We start from the raw sequence: 12,224 nt of genomic DNA, 5'->3' as shown, positions 1-12,224 counted from the left end.
TGTACTACAGCGTCTCCAGCGCTTTCGAGCGGCAATGGCCGGCCGTGGCCCAACCCCACATTCCCCTGATAGGTGGAGAGTTGGCCCAATAGCCGTAGCGCCACTTTCCTGACGTCAGGACAGTGTTCAAATCTGGATCAGTTTTTATCAGATCCGTTGCAGCCCCTTTTTTAGAGATTTGGGTATGGAGGAAAATAGAGAGGGTTGTGTTTTCTGACACTTGGTGAGTTCCCTGGAACACCGGGGACACATATTCATGTAGAAAAGACGTACAAAAGTGCATTTTGCATGATAGGTCCCCTTTAAGTAAAAGTACAGAAGTATTATCAGCTAAATGTACTCACGTTTCAAAAGCAAAAGTACTCATTGTGCAGAATGTCTTTTATTAATGTGTTTTATTATTATATGGAATATTGTTTTGTTGTAATGTGTCAGTATGGAGTACATTTTAAAAACGGAGTGAATGAAAAAGTAGAAAATATATATCATGTTAACAAATGTATTTATGTTAAAAGTAACTACACGTAAGTAGAACGTAGCTGAAATGCAGACTCAAGTACAAGTACCCCACAATTATACTTGAAGGTAGGGTAGGTAAGAATGGAGAAACCAGCTCGAGTGCGCTAGAATTTGAAAGTACGCAGCCGAAAAAAATCTGCCTCTTCCTTCAGACTTCCTTACAGAGCCCCTCCTCCAACACACACGGACGCGCACATGACCAATGAGGGCACGAGATAAGTTTGTGCACAGATGGAAGGCTGACAGGCAGGTAGGCCATCCAGTTATTTTAGCCCGGCCGGCTCAAATGATTGGTCGTGCTTTTTACAGCGCCACGGCTTCCACAGATGAAATATTTGTATGTATTTATTGTCAAAGCATTTAATGTATTCATTGCTATCGGGATGTTAAGAGCATTCCATGGAATATAACAACAAGTGTTTCTGAAGTGAATTACCTACCCCACCTTTAAGTGCAAAACTTGAATACATGTTCTTAGTTACTTACACCACAGCAAGAGTCTGCAACATTTAAAATGACATATTCATACAGCACCTAGAGTGAGGAATTGAATATTTCAAGTAAACAAATAGTAATACCCAGAAGTAAGTTGCGGAAACTGCTTTTAAATACTTTACCTCTTTTCAAGCTGCCTAATTCATGAAGTGACAATCAAAATAATTTCTGTATCAACTGCGCAAACACAATACAGTTGCACAATATATTATTGCACAAAACATGAGAAAGGTCATGGAAGGTCACCAAAAAAAGAAGAAATACAAATAATAGCTGTGTTGTAGTGACTGGATATGACCTTAGAAATAACCGTATGTCCTTTTGAGCCATAAGGTTGCTGGTAAAGGATAAGGTCACCAACATGTTTTAATAATAATACCATGGAAACCATAAAGTAGTGCCCTGTTTATTGAAATAATATTTAAATAAGATAAGATAATTTTATATTTAACTTTTCTTTTTTTAAGGATCAGTGTTGAGAACACACACACACACACACACACACACACACACACACACACACACACACACACACACACACACACACACTCACACTCACACTCACACTCACACACTCACACTCACACTCACACTCACACTCACACTCACACTCACACTCACACTCACACTCACACTCACACACACACACACACAGGGTATTTGTTGTGGCTTCCTGAAAGTTCATTTATATTTGAAAAGAGATCTAACTATTTACATTTGTGGGTTTTTCCGTAAAACAAAACAACAAATCCTGGGCCATAACAGGAAAGAATTTTAAGGACATTCTGTTTTTATGGTTTATGTATGACATTTAAACTTGTGGGCCCTTCTTTTTTCTTTTTATTTCATGTTGTTATAATTTTTATGGCCAATTTGATCTTTATTTTCAACTGCCTCTTTGAAGTAATCAGATATTTGCAACACCAGGTCAGCTTGTTCCTGTGACAAATTAAGCCATTTTCCTGTGAGATAATTTTCTATCTGTAGTCTGCGTTACTTTGAAAGTTGAGAATATTGTCAATGACTGTTTTTAGATATTTAGAGTGAGTGACCTGCTTCACTTTCTGGTAAAGGTTTACTTTCTCTCCCAAGAGTCACAACTAATAAAAGAGAAGCAGAGTCTAGTGTAAAATCCTCCAGATATTTGGATAAAACTCCCAGAAAACTGCAGGTCGGCCGCAACTCTTAGGATCCTGCCTTTAATTAAAGCAAATAATGACTCCTATCTTACACTGAAATGTAACTTTTGTATTGTATTTTATACCTGTCTTTTTCTATGTTAGCTTGTTTTTATTTGTATTCTCTTGGCTAATCTAGTTGACCGTGTGAGCCATCGTTAGCAATACCTGTTGATAACAATGCAGTATTCTTTTGCACACATGTTCACATAATGAAATTGGACATTTGGACAGATTTAATCAGATACAAAGGACAAAGAAAGGCTAATAAACATTATATCATTGCAACTTTAACTGCCAACAAAAAGGGGCCGGGTTTTAGTTACATTTTTGACTGGAAAGCTGGATCCGTTACTCACATCTAGGACTTGGAAGCTGCCATTAGGCGTTTTCACACCGGAGTACTTTTACCCGTACTTTTCCCGTTTATTTCCGATAGTTCCTGGGATTTTGCGTTCACACCAAAAAGAGAACTTAGTTCAGAGAACTTTTACCCCCATTTTCCTGGGGAGAAAAAAGTTCCAATTTCTGATTGGCTGGGCGAATTGCAAACCACGCCCCGTAAAACTCTGCACATTTTTTTTGAAGCTGCCATTTTATTTCCTCGCATCAGCATTATTAGCATTAGCATTAGCCCCGCGTGCCAACGGAGAGAGACTAACTTATGGCAACAACAAAAAAAAACATGGGAGCGGTGGAGTGATGAGGAGGTGTCGGCGTTCTGGCGATTTACTCGGAAGGCTTCAGTAGAAGCTGCTGGGAGTCCCAGCAGCTTCTACTGAAGCCAGTCCCCAACTCCGGGGACTTCCGGCCGGGGACTTCGGGTAGCAGTATACGCCGTGAAGTTGTTTGCGGCCTGCCAGTAAACCCAAAGCAGAAAAAAAAGAAGTGATGTCAGCGGCTTCATTTGCGTAATCTTCCCTCAGGGAACTTATTCCGGTGTGAACGCGATCTGTACTTAGTTCCATGGGGGCACTAAGTGCTGGGAACTAAGTACGGCAAAGTACTTGGTGTGAAAGCGGCTAATGAACCAGGTGTGAAGGTGCTTTGATTGGTGATTTGCTGAAAGCAGTTTCCTACCACTTTACATTTCCACTCCACTACAATCCAGAGACACATATTGTACCTTCTACTCGTGCTATACTATGAAATATAAAGGTTTTAGCCTCAAAAAGAGCTAGAACGTTTCCCTGTGGAACGCAGATATTCAGGATAAGGCATTCGGAGAAAATGTAATCATTGCAAACTTTAATCCTTAACTCTCTGAACCCACTGTACAGTATTTAATTTTACCTTCTGTCTATCATTCTATTTTACATGTGTAAAGTTAACTTCGTTCCGCTTTTTACTTGCACTGTTGGGTCACTTGTAGGGGTGTTGAAAATAATCGTTTCTACGATGCGATGCGGACGTGGACGATTCGGTATCGATGCAGTGACGGAAGATAACCGATTATAGCGTAGTAACGTTGCTTCCTGATTTTCCGGCCGCGGCTTTACTATAACGTTTTTTTTTCTGTCACTTTAATATCAAATCGGTCGGTGACGCAGAGATCAGGGAACAGACGTGACAGCCACAGCGGCACCAAACACGGAGCAGTCTGCTTTATCCACCAACACAAGAACACCAGTCCAGAACCAACAGCAGAAGGACCCGCTCTGAATCACTCCGTGTCGCTGCGGCTCAGAGACACAAGGATTTATGTTTTTCAAAAATAATCGCGTTACAATTAATCATGTCAGGTTTTTGGTGGATTTAATTAAGTCTTGGATTGCAGAGTATGAATGTCCTCTAGCAATTTTCAGACGATATATACGTGTGTAAAGTTTGTGAAGGCAGGAGGAAAAAAGCTTCCACGATCACCGTCTCCTCTCCGTTCCTCCAAGCCCCGCCCCCTCCCTGAAAATAATGAGTGACAGGCTGATAGTGACCCGATAGAAACTTTATTATTCACTTAATCACTGATTGAGATATAGTGAAGCTAACTTAATCTCATACATTCATGGGATTTATGTAACAGTAAGACAGAGAATGTAAGTGTGCACCCACATGCACTATTTTAGTTTGTATATGCTATTGTAAATACTCCTGTTGTCTGCTGTGTTCAGACTCAAGTCCTGTGTGTGATGCCACATTCAGGACATTCAGTGTCCTTTCTTTAACAGAAGGCCGTTGCTAGAAGCTGCAGCTAAACTGCAGAAGCATTAGTTTTTTGTTTTTGAGGATGGAACAACTTCACACACAGATATAGGGAGGCTAGACCTATACAATTAATTTATTTTGGTTTATAAATTAATGTCAAGACATTTATGTTATTGATTTCTGAAGCACTTTCTAAATAATAAAAAGAGAGTTCATATGTATTTACTGCATGTATGCATTGATGAAAAATAAGCCATGTGCAGTAATATAGAAAATTGAGGATGCAACGCATTGGTATGAATCGTGATGCATCGTGATGCATCGGGATATCGAATTGAATCGAATCGTTGACAGGATAATCGTAATCGAATCGAATCGTGAGACCAGTGAAGATGCACAGCCCTAGTCACTTGCGTCACTCTTTTGCACTATTTTATTTATAGTTCTTCTTGCAGTCTTTGTATGGCTTAAGTATATAGATGTTGCCTTGTTGGAGCCTGAGACTTCAGATGTCATTGACAAAACTACGCTGTAGCAATTGTGCATATGACAAATTAAAGCCTTTGAATCTTTGAACCCAAGGACAAGAAATAAATCCAATTAAGTACAAATACATATATGTTAGCTTTATCGAAATAAACATGCATTTATTTCGGTTTAAGATCTAATAAGAAAAGTCATGCATACAACTAGTGTTGAGACTTATCCTAGAACAGGAGCAATATGGACATTGCAGAGACTGTGAACAAGAAAAACACAGTCTCTTAAAGTCTCATATGTGGAGAGATATCAGTAATACACATACAAATATAAGCATTAAAACTAACCTAAAGTAAAGTGACACACATATTGGACTTTGTATTGCATTTATTTTATGACCGTATTTAGTATTAATGAGTGTATGAATAAGAGTTAGAAAGTGTGTCACTAATTTCGAGACGGAGAAGTGGAGGAATAGTGTCATTACCACTGGGGCTGCCTTCATTTGTTTACCGTGCGTTCAGTTTCCTGATACTGAGCAAACACCTAAAGCTCAAAGTTACTTATCAACAACTCCCCCCCCCCCCCCCCCCCTCCCCCCTCGTTCTGCATGGGCTCCCTTTGTAATCTTGCTTTTTATGGAAGATTACATTTCCATAAAGCAAGAACACACAATTTATTTCTAAGGTCCATGTTCAGTCACGTGAATCCGATGCAAATGAACTTCTCGACCAAAACCAGAAGAGAGGAAACAACCAGTTCTCCTATTGCGATGTCCAGAGGTTTAATTAAAGCAACACTTCTCCGTCTACGAGTCAGAGAGGGCTCAACAGAGCGGCTGTAGTGATGGCGGAGGGAGAGGAGGAGGTGAACTACGCTTCGGTTGTGTTCAAAGTCGGCAACAATCCTCCACCTGCGGGTAAGTTTAGTTATTTTATTTAACATTAACAACTTTCAGTTCCTGCTGATGATTTTGAATCAGAGCCTAAATCTTTGAAGTACTTCAATCCAAAGTAAGTTGCTGTGTTTAATGTCCTGTAATTGAAATGTGAAACCAGAAACATGAAAAATCTGTAAATAATTTTAGAGAAATTGTTAAAAGGCTGTTTTTTAATTGTTTAGTGTGGGTGAAGATTAGATTTTTAACTAACCCAGCACATTTGCATTGATGTTTTGCAAAATCACAATGTTGAGTGTAAACTTTTCACTACAAATGAACCAAGAAAACTCACCATCGCAGTTGTGCATCTAGGTTTTAATAATAATTTTAATATGAGTTCTCTTGGTTCATCAATGAACATTTTTGGTAGAAATAAGCCTTCTTTATTCATGTATACCACATTGACAAAACCCTTTTAAATCTAGAGTAGTTTGAAACCTTTGAACACCTCATCCTATTTCAATTTAACTTCAATTCATATTTCTTTGACTCTTAAAAAGATTCAAACTGATGGTCATTTGTTGGGTATTTTAATTTATATTTAGCGACTGGAGGTATATCATCAGGAACACATCTATTTAAAACCAGTGAGGAAATTGCGAAGTGAGATAGTTATCTGTTGATAGTTTCCCGTATCATGTCGTTTCCATTTTTAAACGACATGATACAATACCTGAAACACAATCTCATCATTTTGAAGCTGCCCATTTTAATGCACTTTGAGGAAAAGACTGCATTTTTGCATCATCGTAAGGCAATTGTTCTGCTATATCAAACAATGAAAGCAGCCTTTAAAAGTCCTTCTCATTTATTCACTAAAAGCCCTGTGCATTTCCTTTGACCTTTCAGCAAAGAGAGGGGAGGAAACTGTGTACGGTGAGGTGAAGGTGCAGAATGAAACAAAGAACAAGGGTAAGTTGTATTAAAAAAAGCATTCAGGTGTTACTGCAACTGGGAGTGCTACTGCTACCACTACTACCACTACTTTACCATTATAACTATCATTAAAAGGGAACAAGTTCACAGGAACTACTAAAGTTTATATCTGTAGGTGCTTTGTCAGTGATCCTAGCACTCTAACAAAGCCGTACAATATTGGGAGTGTGCAGTGTGACAAATGTCAACGTCTTGCAGACAGGGCATCCTGGTCTTATTAAAAAATGATGGTGGAAAGCTCCACTGTCTTTTCTCCCGTTTGTTTTTGACATATCTAAAATAGGTTATAATCATAGTATGCATAAGTCTTTATGTCAAATCATTGTTGACTTGTTTTAAGTAACAAAAAAGTACTTTTTAAGCCAAACCCAGACCTTTTACCAGAGTATTCTGGTCCTTTTGTAAAACGACTGATACCATGCGGTACAATTATCCTTTACAAGTAGAAGTACAGCATTGAAAATGTTACTTGAGTAAAAGTAAGTAAGTATACAAAGCAAACTGTACTTAAAGTAATCATTGTACACGACACAGAAAAGTTAGAAATTAAAGAAAAAACACCCAAAAAACGGTTCTAATTAAATAAAATAAACTTAAATGTGTGCAGATGCCAATTAAGTTTCTTTATTTATTATCTAGTTTGTCTTATCGTCCATCTGTTCATATTTATAACAACACATTATATTTTTTAAATAATAATGCATCTGAATTATTAACTTACTATAAATGTAGTGGAGTAAGATATATGTCCGGCAGTGGCTCAGTCAGTACTTGGACTGGGAGCCGTAGGGTCGCCGGTTCAAGTCCCCGACCAGACCTAAATATGGAGTGTGGACTGTTACTTGTAGAGGTCCCAGTCCACCTCCTGGGCCCTGCCGTGGTGCCCTTGACCAAGGCACCGGACATCCCCCTTCCCCCCTCACTCCCATTGCTCCCCGGGTGCTGTACAATAGCTGCCCACTGCTCCTAGTACTAGACTCCTGGTACTAGGATGGGTTAAAAGCAAAGAACACATTTCACTGTGTGTGACCATTAAAGAGGGTTTCATCCCTCCCATTCCATTCTATTCTATTCTATATGATACCTTTGAATTGTAGTTGAGTTAAATCATACAGTGGCATGAAAAGAAAATACTCAAGTAAAGTACAAGTACCTCAAGTGTGCACTTAAGTACAGTATGATTAAATGTATTCAGTAACATTCTACCACTGCCTTTTACTTTATCAAGTGGTTTTGCTGCTTTTTAAGGGGGTTTTATCTGCAACGATGTTAGCGTACTAAAAACTGTGAATGACTCAGACTAAATATGAGGTTCGTTTTTAGGAAATCTCTTGCGAACGGTTATTTAGAGATTGAACTTTTGTGGTGTACTGCAATAATGTTACAGTGACTAATACTCAAGACCTACCGTAACTCTCACTGGAACACTTTTAGCAAAGTACATAAAGCAGTTTCTCAAAACACAATGGGTTCACAACTCTTTAAGTCGGCCCTTTAACAAAAGTCAGGTGCCCGTTTAAATATTTGAACAATCTTTCGCTGTCCATATCACTCCTTTTGTTTATTTAGGACATTTCTCATACAATGTAAGTGATAGGGGACCAAATGTACTCCTTTGTTCTGAACTGTATTCCAAAGTTTGACTGACTAACATAAGGTTCAAGCATCTGAGTTAGTCAAATCAACTTGGTATCCTTTCCTGTCTTTTACCTTTTACTCATAAAAAAAAAAGATCCATCTGCATTTACCATACTGTATACTGTCCTAGTTGAAAAGTGACACAATATCTGTACTAAGGAGACTGTAACTTTGAAAGGTACCAATCTTCATTTGGACAGTTAATGTGATTAATTTGTGTTGTTTAGACTCAGCAGGACATCGGCGGTTTCAGCACTTGGCTTGTTGTTTGGGGATTATTTGTGTCATTCTGCTGGGTGGCATCATCGGAGTCTGCGTCTACTGTAAGTACACAAAACAGGAAGTGCATTATCTCACACTTAGACATAAGACAACCCTTAAAGAATAGTAGCAGCCGTTTTATCTGTTTATACCATTTGATATCAGTCATGTACATGCCACAGTATAACGGTGTAGAAAGTATTATTATGAGCGTCTTACAGAGTGGTGCAATGATGACGTATTTTTGCAGGCCAACATGGAGGTAGCATCCATTAATGTATTGTGCTTGTTTTCCCAAATAAAGCAAAATTATCAATCAAGAAGTCATTCATGTGGATGAATACATTTATTTGTTTGAGACTTTCCTATACTGTACATACCTGCAGGCACCATTATTGGGAAATATGTCCTGCAGTGGCTCAGTCAGTAGGGGCTTGGACTGGGAGCCGTAGGGTCGCTGGTTCAAGTCCCCGACCAGACCTAAATATGGAGTGTGGACTTCTACTTGGAGAGGTCCCAGTTCACCTCCTGCCCTGCCGTGGTGCCCTTGAGCAAGGCACCGGACACCCCCCTTCCCCCCCACTCCCATTGCTCCCCGGGCGCTGTACAATAGCTGCCCACTGCTCCTAGTACTAGACTCCTTGTACTAGGATGGGTTAAAAGCAGAGGCCAAATTTCACTGTGTGTGCTGTGTGCTCTGCATGTGTGACCATTAAAGAGGGTTTCATCCCTCCCTATTCTATTCTATTCTATCTAAATACAGACAAGTGCATGCATACAAATAATTAAAAGATGAGTCAAGACATATTCTATATTTCCCTTATTCTTAACAAATCACATGATCAGACCCAAACGACAATGAAAGTCTATCTAATGTCAATCTATTAACAAATGTCATGTGTCTTTCATGTTACTGAGTCTCTGTGAAGTTCTGAGTTTATCCCACACTCACTACCCACCAGCGCTTGCTATTTCACAAAATGTGTGGCTTGAAGACTTCCCCATTTCACTCCTCTCTTAGTAATGTTGACTTCAAACCACAGTGACAAGCAGTTTCAGGCAATGTGAAATATAAATGAGAATTGGAGAAGTCAGAACACTTTGAGACAAACTGAGACATTTTTAGTTTGAGTCTAAAGACCGGAAAACTTAACGTGAGACTGACAGGAAAAAGCTTCCAAAAGAGGCAAATTGACAAAAAAACAAATTGCATTAAAACCTTGATTATAAAATAAGCTAATTTCTCATTTTGCAGTTGCTACATTAATTCAAAAGAGTGATCCAAACCAGTTAAAAGAAAACTCAACTCTACGGGCAATCAACACAAAACTCAGCTTAGAAAATGCAAACTTGACGATGGACAACAAGAATCTGACGAACCAGTTGTGCAACCTGACACAAGCCTATCATGTCTCAGAGAGCAACGTCACAAACCTGTCAGCAGGAGTCCAGGAGCTGACAACACAAAACCAGCAGCTGGAGACTGAGAAGAAGAACTTGAAACAGCAAATTGAAAACATGACAACAAACTGGAATGAGCTCAACGTCAGTCGAGCTCAGTGGAGCATCGATTCCTACTGCTTAGGAAATACCGGTATGTTCAGATCCTATATATTAGGTCATTATTACAATATTTTCAAAAGGCAGGCATGTTGTTGATTGTTTGGACTCTGTTGTTTCAGATAAAAAGTGTCAACCTTGTCAGAAGGGCTGGGGACTCACTGGTCTCAGCTGCTATGCGTATAATAACCCTCCTCATCCTGGATGGAAAACCTGGGAAGAAGCTCGAGAAGACTGCAAAGGAAAGAATTCAGATTTGGCTGTTGCACATGATTCAGAGGAAAAGGTAAACCCATTAATATGACGCAATTAAGAAAGTAATTGTGTTTTGTGTAGGTTTGAACACACTTTGGGTCTTTAGGTCATTATGTGTTTATTACAGTTTAATGTTTAAATATCTGACAACTCTCTCTGTTTTCCAGGCAGCAATCAAGAAAGAAAGCTTTGGATATAATGGATACTGGATTGGTCTGAGAGTTGTAAATAAGAAATGGGAGTGGGTGGATGGAAGTAATCTGACTGATAGGTAAGAGACACATTACTAAACACTTTGAATAATAAAATCTATCAGCCTTTATCTAAACATCATGTTCTCTCCTCAGCTCCTGGATACCAGCTCCTGTTGACGGTCACTGTGCAGTGTTTTACAACAGCAGAGACACATGGTCATCAGTGAGCTGTGATGACCACAAACAATGGATCTGCCAGAAGAAGGCTCTGTCTGTTTAAACAAAGCAGTCATACTAAGAAGGTTTCTGGAAACTCTTTGAAAAAAATATGAATTACTTGTGAATAAAAACAATTTCCAAACAAAAATATAAAACAAAAAAAGGATAAAAACAGTAATTCCAGAAACGTTTCACAAACTCGATACAAACAATAAAACACAAAAGTTAACTCGTAATGTGGATTATTTTAAAATCAATGTACTTTTAGTTTGACTTCATTTCTATGGAGCTTGCTAAATTAATGCAAATATTTATTTCTTTAACATTTTTATGGTGTTTTTATTAGATATGGAAGGTTAAAATAGTTAAACTGTTTTGTGTGAATAATGTTATTCTATTGTGTTAGAGATGCAACGCTTAAACTCAGCAGATTATTGCAAAGATTATGGACCATTTTATTTGATTGCTTCTACCGGCCAACAGAGGGCGCTGCATCACTTGTTCTCAATACAATGTTCCAGAGTCTGTTTAATAACTATTTTTCAAGATTCAAGATTCAAAGGTTTATTGTCATGACATTTAGAAACTACGGTGTAATTATGTAATGTATAAAAAATGTGATCGCAGGTTCCTTAACAGTGCAATTAACAAGACATAAGAAATACATATAAAAAACAACATTACAAATAGAAATAGTGCAAGCTCAGGTGTTTAATAGTCTTATGGCCAGTGGGATGAAACTGTCCCTGATACTATTCTGATGACGCACACTTTATGGATGATTTTTATCTATCTGTATTTTTGTCACTGAGCAATGTCATGTTTTACTCTGTTGTCACCAGTGAATAAATGGGCTGCCACACATTGTTGTTTTTGTCTTTTCCTTGAAGACATCAGTGCTTTAATCAAGTCTGGAGAAACAATCTTATTCATGGTGCAACCATTTTAATGAAAAATAAGATAGAAGGAGATCAGGCCTCAATATTCAGTCACTCTGTCAACATCAGCACCTGCAGAGTTTCAGAGAGGGACAGGAAGTGGAATTGAACCGGATGAAAAACTGCAAAAACTAAGGTGACAAACGCTGCCAAACATTGTGGTTGTGGGATTGGTGTGTCAAGGTCTCTGAGGAAGCATCATATTGTGTATTTTATCTTTATCAAATGAAGCTCCAGTCTTTTTTTCTGGTTTTACATTAAAGTCAAAATATGTTTGGCTGTGGTTCTGTTTCTGACCATCAAACAAGCCCATGGTAGGCAACAGACACCCAAACTTAAGCAAAGATACTTAGTGTTTATTCTGTAACATCACGCTCAGCCTATTCATTTAGCCATGTTTAGTTCTTGTTACTAACGTCATGTTTCGGTGTTCGTTATCAGGTTAATCCTAAAGGTTTCATGTTTAGTT

The 12,224-nt window shown here is 38.6% G+C and overlaps 1 protein-coding gene across 1 annotated transcript; it reads left to right on the top strand.

Moving 5' to 3' along the window:
• The first annotated feature begins 5,563 nt into the window (after positions 1-5,563).
• Positions 5,564-11,679, top strand: LOC117494875 (C-type lectin domain family 12 member B-like). Its single transcript, XM_034145885.1, has 7 exons — positions 5,564-5,733; positions 6,604-6,666; positions 8,556-8,651; positions 9,845-10,183; positions 10,272-10,435; positions 10,572-10,675; positions 10,752-11,679. The coding sequence occupies exons 1-7, from the start codon at positions 5,661-5,663 to the stop codon at positions 10,876-10,878; spliced, it is 966 nt and encodes a 321-aa protein (XP_034001776.1). The 5' UTR covers positions 5,564-5,660; the 3' UTR covers positions 10,879-11,679.
• The last annotated feature ends 545 nt before the right edge of the window (positions 11,680-12,224 follow it).

The sequence above is a fragment of the Trematomus bernacchii genome, unplaced genomic scaffold, assembly GCF_902827165.1.
Source record: "Trematomus bernacchii unplaced genomic scaffold, fTreBer1.1, whole genome shotgun sequence".
In the NCBI taxonomy this organism is placed as follows: domain Eukaryota; kingdom Metazoa; phylum Chordata; class Actinopteri; order Perciformes; family Nototheniidae; genus Trematomus; species Trematomus bernacchii.
This window is presented reverse-complemented; position numbering and strand designations above follow the sequence as displayed.

Coding starts and splice junctions, on each gene's coding strand:
- LOC117494875 (XM_034145885.1), top strand. CDS start 5,661: ATGGCGGAGGGAGAGGAGGAGGTGAACTACGCTTCGGTTGTGTTCAAA. Junction 8,652..9,844: donor CATCGGAGTCTGCGTCTACT/GTAAGTACACAA, acceptor CTCATTTTGCAG/TTGCTACATTAATTCAAAAG. Junction 10,676..10,751: donor GGAAGTAATCTGACTGATAG/GTAAGAGACACA, acceptor TTCTCTCCTCAG/CTCCTGGATACCAGCTCCTG.